Source organism: Saccostrea cucullata, unplaced genomic scaffold (genome assembly GCF_032062105.1).
Source record: "Saccostrea cucullata isolate Sc308-1 unplaced genomic scaffold, CSIRO_AGI_Scuc_v1 ctg7809, whole genome shotgun sequence".
Taxonomy (NCBI): domain Eukaryota; kingdom Metazoa; phylum Mollusca; class Bivalvia; order Ostreida; family Ostreidae; genus Saccostrea; species Saccostrea cuccullata.
The window spans coordinates 5,908-32,396 of NW_026930594.1; the positions used below are offsets into that span (position 1 = coordinate 5,908).

Below are 26,489 nucleotides of genomic sequence, written 5' to 3' on the forward strand. Positions count from 1 at the left end.
TAAGAAGTTTTCTAGGATTAGTGTCCTATTATAGGAAATTGATTAAAGATTTTGTAAAAATAGCAAGGTGCTTACATGCACTAACAAGCAAAGAAACAAAATGGGAATGGACAGATGAATGTGATCATGCGTTTCATACACTGAAAGAAAAACTTGTGAGTGCTCCGATTCTTGGATATCCAGATCCAAATGCTGGTCATTTTATTCTTGATACAGATGCAAGTAATAGTGCTATTGGTTGTGTGTTATCCCAATTCCAGGAACATGGTGAAAAAGTGATAGCTTACGGAAGTCGTTCCTTAACTACAGCGGAGAGAAATTATTGTGTTACACGAAAAGAAATGCTCGCCGTAGTTTATTCCATGAAATACTTTAAACATTACCTGTTTGGAAAGGAATTCGTGTTACGCACAGACCATGGATCTCTCACTTGGTTACACAGATTCAAAGAGCCAGACGGACAGATATGTAGATGGCTACAGCAAATAGGACCGTTTGATTTTAAAATTGTTCATCGTGCAGGGAAACGACATTCTAATGCAGACTGTTTATCTAGAATCACTGTAACTTCGGATGAGACAGTTTGCAGACAATGCAAAAGAAAATTAAATGACGAATACGACGGAGCCCCGGAAAGTCACATTAATGATTTGCGTAAACACCAGTGTGAGACAGATTTGTGTATTGACCAAGCTACATGTGATATTCATTATTTGTTTAGCACAAATGAAAGTGACAACAATCAAGCAACTGGAAGAGGACGAAGAGAAAATAGACCAAAACGAGCAAAGCTGCAACCTGAGCCAGATGTAGACTTAAAATATTCCGGACTTCGAAAAAGTCAGATGGAAGACAAAGTTATTGGATTTATTCTAAGTTGGATTGAAAAATATGGGAGCAAAGACAAGCCTAAGTTCGACACTTTATTTCATATGCCCCCTGAGAGTCGATTCTGGTATTGGCGATGGGAACTACTCACCATACATGAGAGCGTGTTGTGTATCAAGTGGATACAGGATGATACAATACGTTTACGGATCTGTACCCATATCACTGAGAAATGCATTGTTGTGGCATTTCCATGATTCGCCTATTTCTGGACATCAAGGAATTCTTAGAACCAGGAAAAGAGCGAATCTAAGTTCATATTATTGGCCTAACTTTCATCGTAATATCAGTGACTATGTCAAATCGTGTCAGATTTGTGAGGAAAAGAAAAATCCACAGAAAAAAAAGAGACATTTCATGAAGAGATATATGTGGCAGGTGGACGATTTGAAAGGATAGCAGCTGATCTAGCAGGACCATTTCCCAAGTCTGAAAGTGGAAATATGTATATTATATATATTTATATTTTAGTAGTGGCGGATTATTTCTCAAAATACACAGACATTTATCAGATACCTAACATGGAGGCCGAAACAGTTGCGGACGCTATATTTCGGGGATGGATAAAACGTTACGGATGTCCGTTAGAAATTCATACGGATCAGGTAAGTCAATTCGAGAGCCAATTATTTTTCCAACTCTGTGAAATAATGTGTATCTCAAAAACTCGAACAACAGCCGTCCATCCAAGATCAGACGGAATGGTAGAAAGACTCAATCGGACCATCAAAGAAATGTTATCAAAGTTCGTGAACTTACCACAAACAAACTGGGACAAATACATAGATGCTGTTAGTATGGCGTACAGCACTTCGGTACACGAGACCACATGAATAACGCCATATCGTATGATATTTGGATGTAAAATGACAATTCCAGTGTCTGTGTTATGTGATTTTAGTGATTTTCAAAATGAGGATATAAAGTGTTATACTGATTATGGGACAAAATTGTGTGAAAGTCTGGAAAAAGCGCATGATTTAGCCAGGGAGACAACCCGATCTTCCATAGAAACGCAAAGAAAACAGTATAACAAGAACATTATAGAGAAGATTTATGAAGTGGGCGACGTGGTACGACTTTACCAACCTAAACAGAAGAAAGGAACAAAAATGAACTGAAACTGTCCCGAAATTAGACTGGCCCTTGGGTTGTTTTGAAACGCCTAAGTAATATCCTATTTCAAATTCAGCACTCAAAAACGTCAAAACCAAAGATTGTGCATGCGGACAATATAAAACCATTTCGCACAAGAAAAACAATGCAGCGCAATTTAGAGAAATTGACGAATCAATCTGTGAAAATCACCAAAGATCAAGTGATTGAAGAACCTAATAATATCCCTGTGCCGAAACAAAAGGATTCTAATGCGGAGGACTCCAAAAAATCGCCAAAACCGAAAAGAAGAGTTCAAAGGAGGCTGCCGACAGTGACCGAGCTACAGCAGGGGAAGACCGCGACAGAAGTCAGACGCGCAATACCCGAACTCCAGACAGACACTCGACGCGGACCAGGGGCGGGCGCCTTATAAAAGTGCTGCACCGATTCAGAGACTGATCATGCCGTTTTTGGATGTAGAAGAATACAGATGATTTTGTGATATAAGTTTCTAAGAATAGAAAAACGCTTAAACAACATTGTAAGGAAATTCATAGTGAATGTGTTAGTATATTTTACTGTGACTTTTGTGAAAAACCATTTTCCAGGAAATTTAATTTAAAGAAACATTTGAAACGTGTGCATGGACAAAGTGAACTGACAATGTCGAGTAGTAGACAATTAAAAAGAGAAGATCTGAAGAAAAATCAGAAAGCAGTGTATGTTCCTTTATATGAAGACATTTCATCTGACGAAGAATCGCTTGATGTCGCTACAACTGTTCAACCACAGCCGGTATATGCACCCGAACTTGAGGACATTTCATCACATGAGGAAATCATTGAAACGCAGCCGACTGAGGACGAATCCTTGGAAATTATAAGTGTAAGTTCAGATCTGATGGAGGAATTGCTGGCCGAGAACGGATTATGCATTGACTTTGTGGATGACCTGCTACGCGAGGACACACCAGAAGTAGAAGGAAGAGACGATTTATTACGCGAGGACTCACCAGATGCTGAAGAACTTAGTGAAAGTGAGAACGTACATTCCATAAACAATAGCGAGCCTAGTGTTAGTGCCGAAAACGTTAATCCAGTGACAATTACTCATTCAATTAGAATATTATTAACGCGAACAACTACCGTTTTGCCGAACGGAAATACAGAAATCGAGAGACAAATTTTATTTTGTATGATACTATGTTTAGATTGTTTCGATAACTTATTTTGAACGATGTCAAAATCTTAGCCGAGGGGAGTTGTAAAGTATTTGTATATATGTTACGTAATTGAAATGTCCGCAGAGCGGAAGCTCCCCGGTTGCTGCTGTATACCCAGATAGCAAGCTGACGTTGGGCCGATGTTGGCATGTGGTTGGTAGATCGGCTACACATCGCGGTTGGCAGAACGATATTGGGCCAACGTCGGTCCGACATTGTCATTACAACAGTCGGTGTATTGACATTGTTCCAACATCGGTCCGACATTGTAATTACAACAGTTGGTGCATTGACATTGTACCAACATCGGTCCGACATTGTAATTACAACAGTTGGTGCACTGACATTGTTCCAACGTCGGGCCAACATCGGGCACATAGCGTCGTTCTCAAAAGTGGGGGGGGGGCATAACATTTTTTTACTTACCTGAAAAAGTTGACAAGCAAAAGGATGGGGTGGTGGTGGCCAACTTTTTTCAAGGCCAACTTCCTTTCACTTCCAATTTTTTGTTGCTATTTTTCCTTGATTTCACTATAGGCCCAGTCCCCCCCCCCCTCCCCCTGTTGCTACGTGCCTGAACATTGTTATTTTTAATGTTGAAGTATGGACATCTTTGTAATGTTGGGCCGACATTGTTGAACCAATGTTGCTATGTAAACTTATGTTGAAACCTTTAAAAAGAAATATTTATTTAAATAAATTAATTTTTTATATTCTTTGTTTATTTATTCATTTCTAGTTATTTAACCCTTACGTAGATTTTCAAAACTATGGAATATAACTTAGATTTTTCTCTAAAACTGTCGACTAATAGTACAATTACGTCGGGATCGAAGTCGGGCTCGATAAGCAATTAATTTAAACAACACACCGCGCCGAAATTTAAATTTTTGGTGGGTTACACGCAGCCATGTTGATGTTGTACAGAAGGAAAGTTCGGAAGAGAGCACTGGCGGATTTAAGGGGGGGCGTGGGGGGCGCACGCCCCCCCCTAAAATTTTCAAAGTATGATGTGACTTATAATTATAATGCCACATTTTGGTACAAAACTAACCAAACCACTGTTTTTTACCTGGATTTACTCTTAGAATACACAAAAATCCAGGAGCTTCCGGGGGCTGCGCCCCTGGGCCCCCACCATTCAAAGTATGATATGACTAGTATTAAACATGTCGTACTTTGGTACATCACTAACCAGTACCACTATTAGTAATTAATAAGTAAATAAATCGTTTATTATAGTGGCATGTGTAACAATACAATGAGAATTGAGAAACATTCAATATAATTATTATTCAAACATCCGGACCTGTATGCCACTTTAAACAAAAATAATTTATTGAAAAATATGCACTTTTAATATTATTGTGCCTGGTTTTACTCTAAAATACACGAAAACCCAGGAGCTTCTGGGGGCTTCGCCCCCTGGGCCCCCACCAGGGCCCCATTGGGGGCCTGAAGGCGGCCCCCAGACCCCTTGCCTCGATAAAATTATCCACGCCCCCCCTAACCACAAATCCTATATCCGCCCCTGGAGAGTGTTGCGAAAAGGAGAATTATGACTACCTTTGGATGGAATTTCTGTTTTGACAGAAGATGAAGACATTTTACGACCGGCGGTACTGCGGTAGGTACAATGTACAAAATATTTTAACATTTGTCCTTGAATGAATTATTGCTTTTGCTACTGTTCCTTAGTCAGGACACTACACATAAAACGCCTTGCAGAGAAATCATTTGAGCAAGCGCTATTTCATAATAATTTAACACTCCTAAACATCTCTCATAAAGATGGATTTCAACCCGAATTTCCTCGTTTGGGATCGATTCAGGAATTTTAGTGAAGCCTCTCTTCATTTACAGAGTATGCTGTACAATGTAATAATATATATTTATTTTTAAATGCATGTACAAGATAATTTTCAGCACTTATTTTGATTATTTAATAGTTGCATGCAGTGGACTGTGCCCGAGACGATTCCCTAAGTGCCGGCGAGTTGTCAGCTTGTAAAAATGGTGAGAACCAGCTCAATTTTTTTTATTTTAAAGTAACACAAATAACCTAACATTGTTTTTATTAACTTGTATCTTTTAGCATAAAACTATCAAAAAAATATTTCATCCACAAAAGTAAACAAGAGTTTTATATTCTTAATTTTTAATTTCCTTATCCTTAAAATACAGAACAATGGATTCTGACAGGTAATCTAAACAGTGGCGGATTTAAGGGGGGCGCAGTGCCGCACCCGGCGCCCCCTAAAATTATCAAAGTTAGCGTAAATCACAGTTTCGTCTAGAAAATGTAAATATGTCTAATTGGTAGACCTCATTTTTACCCAACAAAATCTCTAGAATCCAGGAGCTTCCGGGGGCTTCACCCCCTGGTCCCCACTAGGCGGCCCCCAGACCCCTTGCCTAATTTTGCCTAAATAAAAACAATGCAAGATAGTGAATTTCTATTCTACACTATACTAAACTGTGAGGTTGAAATAACCAATTGTCTTTACAGTCTTGTAGATCCTTACTTTATTATTTGTCATATATTTTTGTTTATATATGCGATAGATATTGATTATAATACATCCTAATGGTCATCTTTTCTTTCAGAAATTGTGCCTGCAAAGTTTGAAGTGACTATGGAAATGATCAATATTGAACTTTCTGAACCTTCCTACTTAAAGTAAAGCCGTTCATGACTGAGCATGACCATTTATTTGGCTACCCTCTAACATAACGCCATATTTTATTTGTTTATTATTGTGAATTTCATGGGATATCAGTGAGGAAGTGATTCAAGCAGATACTTGAGAAATTTCGGATCTAACAGTAACTTAATTAGGATCTTTGGCATATTCGGTGAAAACAGCATGTGTTGATTTTATGGGATCTTTTTTATTAATGTAGTTGTGTAGTTGATATTTTGTACTTAATACATGTGTTTGTCACTCAAGTCTATTCATTAACTTTGTACGGTAAATGTACATGGGCAACTGGAAGTTCTTTGTAACTGCAATGACCTCTCCCAATGTCATTAAGTCAAATGCCATATTTTAAAAAAGAAATAGTTTGTTTTATTACAAAGAATGTCAATCAGTGAGAATACTTTGAAAAAATGTGCTTACATTGTACATCTATAAGTGTATATGTAATAATATATATTTGTTTCAAAACACATTGTAAAAGAAACGAATTTTTAATTTTGAAATATAGATTTGATCTATGATAAATTGTGATGTTATCATTATTTCAGTTTTCATTGTATATTCCTGGGATTTCTTATATTTCCATGGAATTCCATAGATTTCTTAATATCCTTGTACAAAAATATGTTGGGACAACATTGGGCCAACATCAGAATTGTAGATTTTGTATGACATTGGGCCAACGTAGCGCCAACATGTCGGTGCAACGTTGCGTCGAAGAGCAAAATTACATTGGCCCAATATAAATTTTCTTACATTGGGCCAACATAACTGACAACAGTGGCCCAACGTTGGACCAACGTCAGAATTATCGTTCTATGACATTGGGCAAACGTTGCGCCAACATGTCGGCGCAACGTTGCGCCGATGAGCAAAATTACATTGGCCCAATATAAATTTTCCGACATTGGGCCAACATAACTGACAACAGTGGCCCAACGTTGGACCAACGTCAGAATTATCGTTCTATGACATTGGGCCAACGTTGCGCCAACATGTCGGCGCAACGTTGCGCCGATGAGCAAAATTACATTGGCCCAACGTCATTTTCCGATATTGGACCAACGTAACTTACAACGTTGGCCCAACATTGGGCCAACGTAAGCTTGCTATCTGGGTATTGGCAGCTCCATCGGAGCTGCCCCTAACATGTATATATATAGGGCGTGCACGCAAGCGTGCTCAGAGAGAGATAGATAGGGGATATAGAGGCAATCAGTGAGAGACATATAGTTTGAGGATTAACGATTTGTGAAATAATATTTTGTATTAGTTATACATAATGTAATTGTGATTATTTATTGAAAATATTTAATAAACTTGTAAACTTATAACTGGAATTTTTATTACGCTACCAAAGGAGGAATTTAATTAAGTCTAAGGAGGATTTTGAAATAGCAAAAAGGACCGCACGCTCGGTCCCGCTACAACTCGGGTTAGCTGGTTTTTATACATACTGTGCGGAAATTGCTTGCAGCTGGCATCGATGTTCCCTAAATGACAAAAGCTGAGAAAATCTAAAGGGATGCAGTATTTCTGTATCAATACAGTCCCTGAAACGTTCTACTTTAATTCCCACCTGAACGGTGAACGAACGCTGAACGAACGGTGAAGGAACGCAGAGCGAACGGTGAGTGAACGATGTGCGAACGTTGAACGCAACTTGGTGAACGATGTGTGAACGCAGAACGCGAACGGAGCGCGAACGCGAGCGCAAAGTGAACGATGAACGAACGGTGAATGCAAGATGAACGATTTATTCGGAAGGCCTAATCAATCTTTTCCTTGCATTGAAATTATATTCTTTTATTCTATAATTCCAATGTCATAAATAAATATAAATAAACAAAGATAAACAAAAGATAAATGAATTGATAAATGAATGAATAAATTTTTTTCTGCAGTTACCTATGTTTAAATCGATATTTTAATAACATGATTTTGATTGCCGTAAAACGTGTATTTGTTACCGCGTGAAGTTTAAAAATAAATTAATCTACATGTACTTATAAAGTAAATAATTATGCTTACTGTATACAAGGAAATTTTCGCCCCCGTTTATTTTCGCGCCTTTCGCTCTATCCTCGTTTGGGCGAATTTAAAACGGGGCGAACTCGAATAATACAGTATATTTTCTTAAACAAAACTGTGAATGGGCGAATTTAAAACGGGGCAAAATTATTTGCAAGTTTGAAAGGGCGAAAATAACACGGGGCGAAAATGACCCTGTATACAGTATTCATTTAACTAATAAAATAATTTGGACTTTTGAAGATAAAACTACTACTTAGATAAAAAAATAGATAAATAAATAGATTAATAAATGAATAAATAATAAAAACATTTTTTTTCTGCACATACCTATGTTTAAATCGATATTTTGATAACATGATTTTAATCGCCGTTAAACGTGTATTTGTTGCCGCGTGTTGTTAAAAAATAAATTAATCTACTTTTATAGTAAATAGTTATGCTTACTCTTTTAACTAATAAAATAATGTGGACTTTAAAAGATAAAGCTACTACAGTGTACTTATAGAATAAATTAAGTACACTGTATCCGGTTGAAACAATTAAACGTATTTTCGTACCAATTTTTTCTTTGAAATTCACAATTTTCTGTTGAAGTATTGCATAAAAAACGCGTATTTTTAAATTCTAATGCAAAATATTAGCATTTATTTGTGTATACAAAATAGATGCCTTTATTTTACGAGAAAAGTATATTTGATGGGACCTATAAACTAGTTTATAGGTCCCAAGTATTTGTTATTTGAACGTTGGCTTTTAAGGGTCGGGTTTGGTTGACACATCAAGTGTAGTATATAAAAGGTCGGGTTTGATCTTCACATTCCTTTCTCCTGAACCTTTCGAAGGTAAAGACGCATAACAATTGCTTGCAATAAAATACATGAAATTTTGTTTTGTAACTTTAAAATTTGTATGATTTTTCATTTATGCATTGTTCTCAACCATTTTAACGCTGTTATTACTATTGATGTGCATTAATTATGACGGATGAGATTGGATTCAAACACTTTACAAAGCAGACGACGCGCACGCGGTTATGCTAAAAAATCGTTTACTTATACCTTTGTATTGTTATACAATGATGTAATGTTGCTTATTAACATTAATAACTCTCTTTTTGTTTCATACTGCTTCGAAACCCGGCGAAAGCAAACTAGAATAGGCCCTATGCATGTGAACAACAATAAGGAAACTCGGTCGGAGCTTCTCGTGGACATGGTCCCAAATACAAGACTACAAGTCAAAGAAAGGCATTGAAAATTATCTTCAAATCGTTTGGAAAACCAGACATTGAAATAAGTATAATCACAGATTAACAGTCCAGTATATCAGGTACATCAATCACCTTTGTATTGCATTAATTAGTTGAGTGTGTAATGTATACATGTATACTTGAATTGTCTTTTCAACTGTAGATTGACACCAAATTATAAGCAATGTCTGCCAGCATAGCTTTTGATAAGAAAAAAGTACCAGAAATGAGCGGCAAACAAAATGAAATTAAACATAACAACCAGTAAATCTTACAAATTAGGTTGCAATAAAATAATCTCCCAAAATAACTGCAGATCTACATTCAAATCATAAAATTTTACATTGATGTCTCTCAAAATAAGGACTTACAGTTGCCTGAAATTTGTTTAAAACTACGGTCAAAATAACCCAATAGATTGTTTTGATATGCTCTTGTAATATTAGGTGCAGATAATGCAGCAGCTTAATTTTTCATATGTAACATAAGAAGAATGTTTCAGACCCATTGCACATTTTCATTAAATTTCTGTTTGTGAGATTATATTCAATTTTTCTTCTATAGATATTCAGGTATGTAATGTAAACAGTTGCAACGTTTTGTTTGATTGTAGGAATAGAACTTGGTGAGTCTTTTAAATCCAAGGAATATTAGGCATTACGTAAAGCATGGCTAAGAACTATTTGGCTGAAGGCATTATCTAAAATATGACTCAGAACAATTAGGCATTATGACAACCTGGCTGAAAACTACTAGTCATTACTTACAACATGGGTTTATGCGGCTCAAACTATTAGGCATTACATGCAACATTGCTCAGAGCAATTAGGTATTAACTACAATATATCTGAAAACTACTAGGAACAACCTGGCTCGGAACTATTGGGCATTACTTATAACATGGCTCAGAGCAATTAGGCATTAATTACAATATGGCTGAAAACTACTAGGCATTACGTACAACATGGCTCAACCTGGCTCAGAACTATTATTAGGCATTACTTACAACATGGCTCAGAATTATTAGGCATTACTTACAGCATGCTTTAGAACTGTTAAGCTTTTCAACATAGCTCAAAACTTTTATTAGGCATTACTTACAACATTTTTCAGGCTGACATAGTATATATATCTCAAGTTTGTGATGAATGTAAAAAAAGGAGAATAAAGTACATAATTATCTTTTTCCAGAGTAGTTTTGTGATAGTGATTTAAATGCACCCAATTTTCCTAGAGTTTAGTTCTTTGTATTCATGAAATATTACTATCTAATGTTGTGAAAGCCTTTGATATTCATAAGGCAAGTGATAAGATCAACTGCATATCATAAATTATATAGATTTATACTGAAATTGGGCATCGTACTCATTATAGTTGACTTAAAGAAGAAAAGAGATCTAAATTTGGGGTCGGGAGCAATGATCCTCTGGAAAATGCCTTTCTCAAGTCTGTATTTGTTGGAGCTTTCTGGTCATTGATTCTATTTGTTAGTTATTCAATTGGAAACAAAATGGTCAGTGAAATGTAGAAATACAAAGGTAAAAATGAGAAGGGGGGGGGGGGGCATCTTCATTGTTAAACAGCATAATGTATCAATTCATATTAATTCTTGAATGAAAAGCTAAATACAAAATACTTATATATAACCATAAACCATCCATTGCCTAAGACTGGAATTACTAGGATAGTTTTGTTTTGATCCAATAAAGTGGAAATGAAAGGTTGGAAATTGCAATCTGTAATCCAAGAAATGTCAAGAATGTTTTGGAATCATTTATAAATGAATATATTTTGGTTTTTAATAATTAAAGCAAAAAAGAAATAGTCAAATCTCATTTTCTTAAACTTTTGGGATTAGGAAAAGCTTTCAGTAGAGATATTGGATATTTGTGATGTAGGTAGACATGACCTTCCAGATCCGTTCAGGTTACTTAAAATAACAGTGTTGGAAATGCCAAGTTAAATTACAATTACTTCTAGAATCCAAGTTATCTTATAGGACATGCAACAGAATGTATGTTGCAAATAAACTTATTTAAACTATTTGGTTATATTTACACACAAGAAGTGACACAATTAGGCAAGTTCCTTAAATCCCTAACAATGTATCAATTAATTTTCAAAAGAGTTCTCACAGAAAGTTTATATGTTTTTGGATTTTATACAGATTGCTCAATCTTGAATGTGCAATTGACTTCATTTTTAACATGTTCGGGCTATTAAAGTTCCTCACAGGGTGCTTTTATTTTGTAACTCTGTTCTTATTATGCAGACTTTAAAACTTAGGACTGCGCATTGTCCCTTAGGCTTGCATTTAAAACGAATTTCACTCGGTGTATGTTTTTAAATCAAAATACTATTAAGAAGGATCAAGCATATATTGATAGCAGTACATGCTCACTCCTCCATGGCACCTGATCCCACCTCTGATGTTTCGGAGGTCCGTGTTTGCTCTGCTCTTGTTTTGTATATTTGTATAATGGACGTTGAGATTGAATACTGTTCGTTATTTCCATATCCTTATTCAGGCTCATTGCATATAATAAATAAATAAATAAATAAAATAAAATATTTCCATTTGATGTAATTAATGATCAAACATCTATACTTTTAAGAATTTTAGACTTTACTTTGCATTTTTGGCTACACAGTGCAAGAATGTGGTCATATAGAGCTGTAGAGCTCAGATGCACATACATGTACCACAGGCATTAATAATATTTATTGAAAGAATATATGTAAGAGGGAAGGGACTTAGTTAATAAGCACATAAATAAGATTAGTCAAGTACACAAGTATTGCAAGCATGGGTAATGAAACTGCAGCCAAAAAATCCTAGTTTGAAAATGGCATCTGTAAGGTGCCAAATATCTTCCTGGCAGCTTAACTGGTAAGTATGATATACAAATTGGAATACTAGTAAATTTGTTACATGTTTCAGCTAATGTATCTTTTGTAGGAATATCATTAAACAAGACCAGTATGCTTCCAAAATGATAGTATTGTCTTTTACAGGCATTTGTAACCATCACTAAATAGTGTTGTACCTTCTTGTAATTGAAAATGATTAAGAATTTATTTAAATTGCTCTGCTTAAATTGGCTAATTAGAGAGTGAATGAGTCGCCTTCGGAGATATAAAATTTCTTTGTTTTTTTTTCAAACAGCAGGACATGGCTTTCCAAGCAATTTTTAAATAGGAATTATGATATAGGTAGTTCTCTGGAGTGAAACTCCCCCTATTTAATTTTTAAAAAACCCAGATCTTTAATTTTGATTAACTACAACCATTTACATCTAACTTGCGTTGACTAATGGAGAAACAAAAAATTATGGTGGTAAAGAGCATTGCAAGGTTGCTCAGACATTTAGAAGGAATTAAACTAGTTTATAGGTCCCAAGTATTTGTTATTTGAACGTTGGCTTTTAAGGGTCGGGTTTGGTTGACACATCAAGTGTAGTATATAAAAGGTCGGGTTTGATCTTCACATTCCTTTCTCCTGAACCTTTCGAAGGTAAAGACGCATAACAATTGCTTGCAATAAAATACATGAAATTTTGTTTTGTAACTTTAAAAACCCGCCCTCCCACTACCTTAATTTTAGAATGTTCCATTTTCTCTAAGTAAAGAATGATATTCTGCTGCTTGGTTTTTTGCTTTATTTTGCAGTGAAACAGCTTTGATCTGCTTGCCGAGATGAATACCTTATACCCATAAAAAAATATCTTGGTGCCGTCTAAGGAGAAGTTAAAGTGAAGAATCTACCATATGATGCCCATATCAAGTCCATTGCCAGCCTTAAGGATTGTGCTAAACATGCGCTAAAGTGTCTCTGTGCAATATCCGTACCAAATAGTGTTGCAAAATTGTGAAACTTTCTATTGTTTATAAAATCAAATTGGTAGCATATAATTGGTCATAGGATTGATATTTTCAAGTAAAAGAAACCGTCGTGGCACTATTTCAAGAAGTCATTACTGTGAAGCGTCTGCGCACACCAAGTCAACTGATAACTGAATGTTTGTGTGAAACTTGTAATAAACTGTCACCTTGATGAAATGCTAATGCTAGTGTAAACTAAGCTAATAAGCTTACTATTGGTGACAGTAATATATACTTTGGAATTGTACTACATCGTACAGGTTTGAAATATGAAAAATGTTGATATTTGAAGTTTGAGATGTTTGATCTATGAAGTTTGAGATATTAATGATATATGATATACAAGATTTGATAAAACAAGTTGATATGCTTGATATTTGGAATTGAAATATGACTTATTGATTGATTGAATTATTGATTGATTGATTTGAACATTTTGTATGTGTGCTGACCCTCCGCGGTTAACCCGGGACGGTTGGAAAAAAGAAACGCACATTGTTGATGTTTGAATTTGGTGGGTACGCCCAATTGAAATGGCGTCCCACAATTTTGTATTGTGCCACGGCCAATACTCGCCACAATAAATAAATATAAATTTTATATTGAGTTTTGTGTCAATTTTCTCTGTATAAATAATCTATATTTATGTGTCATTTCATTTCTTTTATGATGATTATTTTACCTTCTTTCTACATGTATCTGTAAACATTTCCCGGCCGTGATTATACTCGGACAAGATGATGGAAAGAGACATTAAAATTATTTGTAATAGATTAAATTTTCAAAACTAAAAACTAAATAAGTAATGTGCTGTCATAGTTTTTATTAATCAGAGAAATGTACGAGAGATAGAGAGAGAGAGAGAGAGAGAGAGAGAGAGAGAGATCCCCTTATTCTCAGATATTTGTTGTATCAAATAAAAATTCTTATTATTTTTTCCGAAATTTTCCAAGCAATAAAAGTAATCAAAGTTTTAAGATTAACAAATTCATTTCACAGTAATCATCGGCTTTTATTTTCCATCTTCAACTTCACGTGCTTGGTCTGCCAATCAAAATCATTTGACACAGCGGAGGTGTGGAAATCTCGTTTCACCGAGTATGCCGAGGGCAAAGAGTCACGTAGTATTTCCAACAAGTTTTAATATTTTTAGTTTTCATATCTATATCTTATTTTTGCATTTCTACAGAAAAAAATAAATAATGGAAGCTAATACTTTTAAGGATTAAGTTTGAAATTGAATTTGAAACACATTCCCTGCCAATTTTAAATACTACTGTTGGCACATGTATATTTTGAAATACTATTGTTTCATGACCTATGTGTAGTTCTCATAAATGTTTTCGTGCATTTTTTTAATACGTGTTAGAAATATTTTTTTTTTGTGTATTCTTGTCTTACTTGGATTATTATCCATCCATTATTGATTTGTCGTCTTTTACATTACAACAAGATGATGCCGTGCGTGAAGCCTTTGTACATTCCCCTTTTTTAAATTTAATATTTTTGCATCGTTCCACATACATGTAGGTTCTTAATGTATTTTTTTTCCGGGGAAATTTCACGGATAAAGTAACAGCTAAGTTATTATAATAGAAATATAAATATCGTAGATAATTTTTGCAATGAAATAATTATTCTTCAAACACGATATTTTAGTTATTTAATTAAAAAACGTGTAAATCCTTACCATCAAAAAGATAAGTCCTTTCACTTCGGAGTTCCGAATGACAATGGAGACTGAACGATAAGTGAACGGTGAACGCAAGGTGAACGCAAAGTAAATGGAACGAAGAGCGAACGGTGAACGTTTTGTGAACGGTGAACGCAAAACTGTGAACGGAGAGCGAACGGTGAACGCACGCTGAACGAACGGTGAACGCACGCTGAACGAACGATGAACGAACGGTGAGCGAACGGAAAAATGGGAAAGTAGAACGTTCCAGGGACTGAACTAATACACAGATTGCAACAGGTAAGCATTTATATTTATATTTGTTTATGGAATTCATGTTATCTAATTTAGGCATTGACAACTACAGCTGAACTAGTAAAAAATATTCCTCACATCTAAATTTTTATCTGACACCATGAAATGTTGGATAATGCATATAATTAAGAAATAAACAACGTTATTTAGTGAACATGGCGTTATGAATAGCAATTGCTCTGCTGGCATATTCCATGATGCGCGATAGCGTTGTTTATTACTTATATATGCATTATTTGATGTTGTCAAGAATATCAGAGGAAATCCTGGCTTACATAAGGATGTGGTTTGTCTTTTGTAAAGAAAAACACACGGCTATAAAACTGGTATACCTGATCGTTGCACCTTTTCTCTAATAAATCACAAACAAATTGTACAGTATTTGCCTCTTAAACTCGGTTATCTGGATACAAGCTGCACTGTCGTCACATTCTCTTAATTTTTGTTTTGATGGTGTTGTGACGTCATCGATCAACGTCATTTAAACCCTCTGACAAAAATCAATAATTTAACCTTATGATGAAATAAAGGTATGTTTTGGTAACGATTATAACTCCAGAATGATTTTCTGTGATTTTTAAAGTTTTTTTATTCATTTTTAAGAGCTGAAATCGTTCTTGAAATAGACACACTTTTGCTCTTTCTGAATGTTTTATCACCCAGGTGTAAAGAGTTATCGTTCTTTGTACAAATTTGCAAAAAATTATAAGAAAAAATAAGAATATGGCAGTTCTCTTCAATATTTAAAAAGTTTTATTATACAATTAAATACATTGACCAAAATTAAATTTTTAAAGATATAAATCTGAAATAATTGTTCTGAATTTCTTTTTTTCTAAAAAAAAATATTACTAGAAACTTATTTTTATTCCTTTTACGAAACATTTCATATATATATTTCTTAACAATGTACATAATTGTAGTTGAACTTGTACTACAGGAGTGCGAAAGAGCAATTGCACACATAGCAGGAGCAAGTGGTCTATAGTGCTATGAATGCAGTTGACGCCTGCAGGTTCATAGTGGGAGAGAGCAATGGATATGTAAATATTTCAATATGTTTTACAGTGTGACCGTTGGGGCGAGCGCAGTTGTACCATCAACAACACTTGAAAAATGTATCAGTCACTTCAAACATTAAGCCGCACGAGACATCTCGGCTAACTATGACGTCACACGACGTCACTGAGTTCGTCGGAGTTATCGGAGACAGCGGAGCGTCGAGTTGAAGCTATAGGTCAAGTGCAATTTTGGTCGAAAAACGTCGCCGAGTTATTTTTGGATTCTTTCAAAGATTTCTACAAAATGAAATCCTGTAATTAATGCTCTACGTTATTTATTTATTTATTTATTCGCGCAAAGGACATTGGGTAGTAAAAGAATTCTTGGAATCTTCACATAAATATTTGCCTGACGTATGTAAAGATTTCATTTCGAATTTCCTCTGTTCATACACATTAGTCTATTGACCTTGCTGCGCTCGCTATAAATAGGGTCTATTTTACATGTTCATGTATCTCAACAATTGCATGTAATATACATGCAATTGTATATATATTTTTGTAGCTATAATCTACGGTACTGTTTGGGAGACCCTCAGAAGATAAACAGCTTGTTGTCAACATTAAATTTATTATCAATACATGAAAGAATTTTGAAGGTATGAACAGTTTTATTGTATCATTTGGTAGATACAGATATAAATTTGGTGGCTCTAAAATCAAATGTTTATTTGTTAATTTGCTCGGGAATCAATGTAAGAACTAAGAAAAATATTTGACTACGTGCAGTAGACTATATGTTATCATGTAAGTTGGACAGAATAATCTCTGCTGCAAACTTTCAATGAATCACATGTATATTGTATAAAACAATCATCTGTACTGTAGTACAAAAATATTTCTCATTTTCATCAGGTGTTCATTGCTGAAAAATCAAAGAACTACCCTTACCAAAATATTGACCTTCTGGCAACATCTTCTGGCTTTATTGCCGCAATATTGCAGCAACATTCTGGCAATACATTGCCGCAATATTGCGGCTATATCGTTTTTCCTATGTAAATTAGTTTTGCGCCAATATTGCCAGAAAGGGGTTGCGGCAATATTGCTGCAAATCATGACCAAAATATTGATCTTCTGGCAACATCTTCCGGCATTATTGCCGCAACATTGCGGCTATATCGTTTTTCGTATGTTAATTAGTTTTGCTACAATATTGCCAGAAAAAGGTTGCAGCAATATTGCTGCAAATCATGACCAAAATGTTGACCTTCTGGCAACACCTTCCGGCATTATTGCCACAATATTGCGGCAATTTCGTTTTTCGTATGTAAGTTAGATATAAATTGGTATTTAATAGAAATAATGATCTATCAATCTAACAATTAACAAACTGTGCTGAGGAATATAACAAATAATAGCAAGCCACAGGGTCAATAAGAAATAGCTACTTCTGCTATTCTTTGAATAGATAGAAAATTATGTTGATCATCGTAATGAAAATCAAGATATGTTTGTGAAACACTGTGCGCCTGGTGGCAATAAAGTTTGAAAAAGCTATTTATAGCATATGGGTCACAGTCATGGTCACAAGGTCATTGATCTTGGTGTCATTTGAAAGAACTTAATTAGTGGAGTATGATTACTAAATATGAAGTCTCTATCTCTTATAGTTCAAAATTTATGGCAGAGGATCAAAATGGCTATCTTTAGCATATTGGTCACAGTAAAGGTCAAATTGTCATTGACCTTGGTGTTACTTGAAAGAGTTTAATTAGTGAAAGGTGCATACCAAATATGAATTCTCCATCTTTTATGACTCAAAAGTTATGTCGAAGTTTCAAAAAATCTATTTTAAGTATATGGTCACAGTCAAGGTCCCAAGGTCATTGACCTTGGAGTTATTTGAAATAGCTTAATTAATGAAGGGTGCATACATAATACAAGTTCTCTATCTTTTATGGCTCAAGATTTAAGTCAAAGATTCAAAAAATCTATTTTAAGGATATGGGTCACAGCCAAGGTCTCAAGGTCATTGACCTTCAGGTGTCTTTTGAAAAAGCTTAATTAGTGAATTATGCATACTAAATATAAAGTCTCTATCTTTCATTAATTTTAAATTATGATGAATATTCGAAAAAGTTATTTTTAGCATATACATGTAGGTCACAGTCAAGGTCACAAGGCCATTGACCTTGATGTCATTTGAAAGAACTTAATTAGTGGAGTAGACATACCAGATATGAAATCTTTATCTCTCATTGGTTCAAAAGTAATGGTGAAGATTAAAGTTTACAAACAAACAGACAGGACAAAACAATACGTACCCCCGATCTATCAAGACGGGCGCATAAAAAAAGTTTATAGAAACAATATTAATATGCCACTGTGAAAATGTCCAGCAACTCTGCATGAATTTTCAAATAACATGCTTTAATTCATCTTTTCCTGCTACTCTAAGATATATAGACATACAAGTCTAGTATACATGCATCACAAGCACTAATTGAAAAACATATAATTTTTCCAATTTTATCTCCATTGAATCATTCATCTCAAAAAGAATATTGGTTTTGACTCACCAAGTCTGATGATATGGAAACAGAGTACACATGCATTCCTATAACTCTGCTTAAATTCTTTTTTCTAGTCATTCCACACTATGCAGTCTTACTACTCATCTTGACTAATCCCACTGTAGGCAATTAACAACTCTAATCAACTTGATACAAGTCAGTAAAGAAGCAAAACATGCTTGCCTTTGAATTCCCTCCACTTTATTTAAAAAGAGGAAGTAAATGACTGAGCATGCTCAACAAATGGCTCAACAAATGGCTCATGGGTAATCCTAGAAGTTTTTTTTCTGGCAGTATTGCCAGAATGTCACCGGAAGTTGTTGCAGCTAGCGGTGATATTTCATTTTTTCTGGCAGTATTGCCAAAATGTCACCAGAAGTTGTTGATATTTCACTAACCCAAAAAGCTTGCTTCTGGTGACAAAAATGTGTTGCCGCAATGTTGCCGCAATAAAGCAGCAATATTGCTGCAATAATTTTACTTTGGTAAGGGTACAGGTATTTGTGTGTGCTGATTGGTAAAGTTTTATGAAGAGGAGTCTGGCAGAGACCATGACATTTTCTCATCTAAAGCTGATCTATAGCTTTGACAGGGATGGTGAAAATAAATTAATTTATATTTTCTCACAAAACCAGTGATGGCAAACCTAGAGTGACTGGAACATCTAAAGTTCTACAAAAAAATTTTGTCCAAAAGTTTTATACATTTTTTGCTGCCACATGTATTTATCAATTGTACCTAAACAAGTTGGTCTGTATTATGGATCATCTACTAGTATCACACATACCTAATGAGATTATTGTCAGAGTCCTTATAGTATTTACATTTATATCACAAGTACTATTCATTGTGTCATTAAATCTTGAAATTCATTTTCAAAGTCTGTATCAAATGGTTATTACTCTGCTTTGATACAATTTACTGTCGCTATCACTTTTTAACCTGAGCATTTCTGTGGAAAAAAATTATTCTTTTATGTACATTTTTAAATTATGGACAAAATTATAAATTCACATTTTTTGCAGAATTTCAAACCATTTTCATTTATATACATCAATTTTGTACATTGAGTTACTGTAAATGTATTATATTTAGCGTGTACGATATTTGGCGGTAATTGATTTTTGACCAAGTTGGCATAGATATAATTTATGATATGATATATGATTCTTATTAATGTGTATATTTCCAAAACATTTATCATTGTACTTGAATTAGCGGAAGTTTCCGCCCAAAGCACTAAAAAGAATACACAGCCAAATGTAATATATTTACAGTATGATATTCATTATTTTTGACTTGAAAAAAAAAGTAAAAAAAGGGGGGGGGGGTGAAATAATTTAAGGGAAAAGTTTTGACTTTTCTAATGAATTTATAAATATTTCCCTTTAAAAGTGTTAACATCATGTTAACAGCATGTTGCAAATGACATTATGAACATATTTTATATTTTTATATTTTATATATTCGAGTAATCTATTTTTAGACCATTGTTCTTATAAAAATGCCAAATTCCCCATTTTCCAAATTTTTAGAAACCATGTCAGATTGCATAACCTTTTTAGCTCAACTGAGCCGAAGGCTCAAGTGAGCTTTTCTGATCACATTTTGTCCGTCGTCCGTCCGTCCGTCCAGCTGTCTGTCCGTCTGTAAACTTTTCACATTTTCGACTTCTTCTCAAGAACCACAGGGCTAATTTTGACCAAACTTGGTACAAAGCATCCTTGGGTGACGGGGAATTGAAATTGTTAAAATGAAGGGCCAAGTCCCCTCACAAGGGGATATAATGAATAAAAGACAAAAATAGGATGGGGTTATTAAAAAATCTTCTCCTCAAGAACCACTGGGCCAGAAAAGCTGAAACTTATGTGGAAGCATTTTGAGATAGTGTAGATTATAAATTGTAAAAACATGACCCCCGGGGGAAAAGCGGGGCCACAATGAGGAATCATAGATTTACATAGAAATATATAGCAAAAATCTTTGAAAATCTTCTTTTCAAGAACCAGTGGACCAGAAAAGCTGAAACTTATGTGGAAGCATTCTGGTATAATGTAGATTCTTAATTGTTCAAATCATGATCCCTCGAGGAAGGGCGGGGCCACAATGGGGAATCAAAATTTTACATAGAAATACATAGGAAAAATATTTGAAAATCTTTTTCTCAAGAATCACTGGGCCAGAGTAGCTGAAACTTATGTGGAAGCATCCTGGGGTAGTGTAGATTCTAAATTGTTCAAATTGTGACCCCCGGGGGAAAGACGGGGTCACAATTAGTAATCAAAGTTTCACATAGAAATATTTAGGAGAAATCTTTGAAAATCTTCTTTTCAAGAACCACTGGGCCAGAAAAGCTGAAACTTATGTGGAAGTATCCTGGGGTAGTGTACATTATTTCAAACTGTCTAAATTATGATCAGTGGGGTAGGGTGGGGTCACAATTATGTATTACAAGAGGCCCAGCGGCCACAGCGGTCACCTGAGCACATCGGGCTTGAATTTACTCCCCCCTCCAGGCGTTCATCATTTGAACAAACTAGAATCTACACTACCTGAGGATGATTCCATATAAATATCACTAATCATAGCTTTGAAGTACTTGAAAAGAAGATTTTAAAAGGTTTCCCTATATATCCCTATGTAAAACTTGGGTCCGCCATTTTGGCCCCACCCTAGCCCCGGGGGTCATGATTTGAACAAACTTGAATCTGCACTACCTGAGGATGATTCCACATGAGTTTCATCTTTCCTGGCTCAGTGGTTCTGGAGAAGGATTTTTAAAGATATTTCCTATATATTCCTATGTAAACCTGGGTCAGCAATTTTGGCCCCACCCTTGCCCCGGGGGTCATGATTTGAACAAATTTGAATCTACTTTACCTGAGGATGATTCCACATGAGTTTCATCTTTCCTGGCCCAGTGGTTCTGGAGAAGAAGATTTTTAAAGATTTTTCCTATATATTCCTATGTAAAACTTGGGTCGGACATTTTGCCCCCACCCTTGCCCCGGGGGTCATGATTTGAACAAACTTGAATCTACACTACCTGAGGATGATTCCACATGAGTTTCATCTTTCCTGGCCCAGTGGTTCTTGAGAAGAAGATTTTTAAAGATTTTTCTTATATATTCCTATATAAAACTAGGGTCGGCCATTTTGGCCCCACCCTTGCCCCAGGGGTCATGATTTGAACAAACTTGAATTTACACTCCCTGAGGATGATTCCACATGAGTTTCATCTTTCCTGGCCTTGTGGTTCTGGAGAAGAAGATTTTTAAAGATTTTTCCTATATATTCCTATGTAAAACTTGGGTCAGCCATTTTGGCCCCACCCTTGCCCCGGGGGTCATGATTTGAACAAACTTGAATCTGCACTACCTGAGGATAATGCCAAATGAGTTTCATCTTTCCTGGCCCAGTGGTTCTGGAGAAGAAGATTTTTAAAGATTTTTCCTATATATTCCTATGTAAAACTAGGGTCGGCCATTTTGGCCCCACCCTTGCCCCTGGGGTCATGATTTGAACAAACTTGAATCTACACTACCTGAGGATGATTCCACATGAGTTTCATATTTCCTGGCCTTGTGGTTCTGAAGAAGAAGATTTTTAAAGATTTTTCCTTATATTCCTATGTAAAACTTGGGTCGGCCATTTTGGCCCCACCCTTGCCCTGGGTGTCATGATTTACCCTCGAATCATGAGTTTTCGTGGTATTAGCGGTTACGCACCATGTAGTGCTTTAAGTTGGAAGAATTGATACAGTTGCTTTTTGTTACAGATATTAACAGATATTCTCCTTATTTTGATTTTTTTAAAACTCACATATCATTTGCTTTTAGTTCAGAGGGCCATCGTTTGTTTTGCACTGCACCGGATCACAATTTTCGCTGACGTCATATGTTTTCGTGGTATTTTAGAAATCAGTAATCTATGGTAATCCATTTGGGTAAAAAACATATAAATGTTATAGTGGCAAAATTATCACATTTATTGAAAAAATAAATACATTTATTGGCAGAATAATCGGAAATAAATTTATTTGTAGCAATAATTAATATTGTGAGCAAAATAATGTTATTGCATTGAACACATTTATTGAAATGAAATGAGAATTTAAAATAAATTTATTCACACCAACAATATATATTGTGATCAATGTAATGTTTTTGTTCAATTTTATTCAATGATGGCTGATTTTGCCGGAAGACCATGGCAAGGGCAATAGAAAATGTCATGCCTCCTCAAAACTCTGACCTCTGTGCAAAACCCTAAGTGCACCCAGTGGTCGCAATTGTCGAACATGCATTTTCCCCATTTAGTGAAGACAATAGACACACAACTACGAAGTTGTTTGGGTTCAAATAACTTGCACACACAGCATTTCTCACTCTCCTCTATTTCGGAATCTGAAGAGAGACACTCTGGTTCACGATGACTGCATCGGTTTTGCTGTACATGTATTCCAGATGGGCCTGGCTGATCTGCAGATAAAGCTGCTGGTGGATCAGATGATTCTGAAGGAAGGCTTTTGTCACTCCTGTCTTGATCTGAATGTCTGAATGGAGGTGAAAACTTAAGCTTCTTTGTTGTCTTAGGCTTTGTCACAGTAGCTACATAGTCTTTAACCTGGTTAGCAACGCTGTTCTCAGTAATTGCTTTTCCACCCACAATTTTGTTAATTGAGCGTCGCTGTTTGTTACTCTTCGTGAAAAAAACTGGTTTCTTCTTCTCAAAAAAAGATGACAACAATGACTCTTTTGGTTCTTCTGATGATATGTGAATTGGTTCAGTCTGAACGCCTTTGTGCTGAAAGTCCTCTATAACTAGGCAATCTTTATCCTGAGTCATCTCAACATTCCTATTTTCCTGGCAATCTGGTAGAACCTGTGTGTCACAAACTACCGGTACCTGTTCTCCACTGCCGATGCTATTTGGAGCCTGATCATCATCATTCACTTCAAGTTCTTTACGAGTGTCCGATGCCAAAAATGCATTGCCTAGTGAAACGACTGAAGGGTCAAATGGGAATATTCCTGTCCTTCGAAAAGCCCCTCTGAGATTGTTAGGCGACAGGGCAGCGGTGTAAGCTTTACAAGCCAGGTTACAAATATTATATTTATTTACACTGCCAGCATGGGTTCTCTGAAATTTATGGCATTCGTTACCATAGATTTTAGAGAATGGACCAAAACAACCAACGTCCATTGGCTGAAGTATATGGCTGGTGTGTGGTGGTAGTACGTAAAGAATTATATCCTGGTCTATGGCCCAATCAATCAAAGCTGGCGAAAAATGGGATCGATGACCATCATATAGAAGCAGTATCTTCTGGTCAGTAACTCTTCCTTTCGCAAATCGCACAAAGTGGTTTTGTAGGTATGTGGTAAAAATTTCAGAATTAGACCACCCTGTCTTGCTGACAGTACCTTCGGCTCCAACTGAACAACCCTCCATCAACTCCCTTCTCATTCTTGCTCCTGGAAAGACAAAAAATGGTGGAATCTGGTATCCAAGAGCATTTCCACATCCCAGAATTGTAACAGTAGACGACTTCTCGGCTGTGATAACAGATGGAACACTATCTGATGAAGCGACTATATAAGGAGGAGAGTGATTGTGTTGAATTCCCTTTTCATCAACATTGTAGATACATTCTGGTTTGTCTCGTAAATCATACTTGTCAAGGATGCTCTCAAGTTCTTTGAAGTATTTTTCAATGCTCTCCCGTGATGTAGCTTTTGCTCGTAGCTCTGATATTGTTTTAGGGCGCCTTACTTTTAAATCAGGCCACCTGTCAATGAAGGAATTCAGCCACTGGAGGGAAAGTGGGTGCTCCCGGTCTCGCTTTCCTAAGGCAATAGCATACTCTGTGCCCAGATTCATGACCTCAACGCGAGTGTAACCATACCCAACAGCTGAAATTTGTTGAATATGTTTCACTAGCCTAGCCTCCTCTTCTTCACTAAACAATGGGTCTGGTCCAGATTTAGTTGTCTCTATCTTTACATTACCATTAACCCTGTCTCTAAGTGTTTGCTCAGGAATAGAATATTTCCTTGATGCCTTATATACTGAAAACTTATTTTCCACCACATCTATGTAGGCGTTTGTAAGCTGTGTGGGTGAGTAACTTCTATATTTTTTTCTCTTGAGAGAGGCCTAAAAGTAATTTTTATTGTTTTTATTTACAAGTAAAACATTTTAAAACATAATTTAAATATTTTTAAAAAATATATATACACAAATATTTTTATTTTTGGACAAAATAACTGTTTATTTACAGCACATAACTGTCTGTGTAAACTTTTACTTATTGGTCACAAGTGACTTTTTCGTGAAAATTATATAAAAATGACATTACTGGATTACCGTAGAAAAAATATCAAGAGCGGGAATTTCCCACTTATTATCACATGATCATGTAGCCAAGTGGATTGTAAACAGACGACATTTTGCAGAGTCCTCTGATTTGATTACGTAAGTTTTTATTGTTTATCTAAACCCGTCGAATAAATTTGCATTAAGCAAATTACCAAAAATGTGTGAGCTGTACAATATTCAGTGGCTATACTTACTTGAACAGTATCGAATCGGTTCATTATTTGACAGCAGATCAATATAGGATTCCCCTTTATTAATAACAAATATGACGTCATTACGATCTCGCACTGCACGAGAATTCGGAAAAATTAAAAATACCACGAAAACACATATACCACGAAAACACATGACGGGACGGTAAACAAACTTGAATCTACACTACCTGAGGATAATGCCACATGAGTTTCATCTTTCCTGGCCCAGTGGTTCTGGAGAAGAAGATTTTTTAAAGATTTTTCCTATATTTTCCTATGTAAACTTGGGTTGGCCATTTTGGCCCCACCCTTGCCCCGGGGGTCATGATTTGAACAAACTTGAATCTACACTACCTGAGGATAATGCCACGTGAGTTTCAACTTTCCTGGCCCAGCGGTTCTGGAGGAGAAGATTTTTTAAAAATGCCATTAATTTTTAACAAAATCATGATTATCTCCCCTTGAAAAAGGGCATGGCCCTTCATTTGAACAAACTTGAATCCCTTTTACCCAAGGATACTTTGTGCCAAGTTTGGTTGAAATTTGCCGAGTGGTTCTTGAGAAGAAGATGAAAATGTGAAAAGTTTACGACAACGACAACGACAACAACAGAAGACGGACAAATTTTGATCAGAAAAGCTCACTTGAGCCTTCGGCTCAGGTGAGCTAACAAGGGGCGAAATCTAGTAAAGAAAGAATGGTCAAAGCTTCTCAGGTGAGCGATGTGGTCCATGGGCCTCTTGTTTTTTTTTTTTTTCTCTCCTATGAAGCCTTTTATTTAGCATTTCTGTGTACTGGTATATGATTGCCATACTTTCCAAAACCTTTTTAGCTCACCTGAGCCAAAGGCTCAAGTGAGCTTTTTTGATAAAAATTTGTCGGTCGTCTGTCGTTGTTATCGTTGGCGTTGTTGTCGTTGTCGTAAACTTTTCACATTTTCATCTTCTTCTCAAGAACCGCTGGGCCAATTTCAATTAAACTTGTCACAAAGTATCCTTAGGTGAAGGGGGTTCAAGTTTGTACAAATGAAGGGCCACGCTCTTTCCCAAGGGAAGATAATTATGAATAAGAGAAAAATTAATAGCGTTTTTAAAAAATCTTCTTTTCAAGAACCACTGTGCCAGGAAAGATGAAACTCATGTGGAATCATCCTCAGGTAGTGTAGATTCAATTTTTTTCAAATCATGACCCCCGGGGGTAGGGTGGGGCCAAATGGCCGATAAAAGTTTTAAATAGGAATATATAGGGAATCCTTTCAATATCTTCTTTTCA

At 35.7% G+C, this 26,489-nt stretch overlaps 1 protein-coding gene across 1 annotated transcript; it reads right to left on the minus strand.

The window, feature by feature from the left end:
* Positions 1-22,322: 22,322 nt before the first annotated feature.
* On the minus strand, positions 22,323-25,336 carry LOC134229216 (uncharacterized). The gene is made up of 2 exons (XM_062710924.1): positions 25,218-25,336; positions 22,323-24,801 (listed from the first exon to the last, which is right to left on the minus strand). Exons 1-2 carry the CDS (start codon positions 25,296-25,298, stop codon positions 22,819-22,821), a joined length of 2,064 nt encoding a protein of 687 aa, XP_062566908.1. The 5' UTR covers positions 25,299-25,336; the 3' UTR covers positions 22,323-22,818.
* Positions 25,337-26,489: the final 1,153 nt, after the last annotated feature.

Bases quoted from the DNA above. Each gene is read 5' to 3' on its own strand.
- LOC134229216 (XM_062710924.1), bottom strand. From the start codon at position 25,298: ATGACGTCATATTTGTTATTAATAAAGGGGAATCCTATATTGATCTGC. The intron at 24,802-25,217 runs GTAAGTATAGCC...AATTACTTTTAG, and splicing joins ACCGATTCGATACTGTTCAA to GCCTCTCTCAAGAGAAAAAA.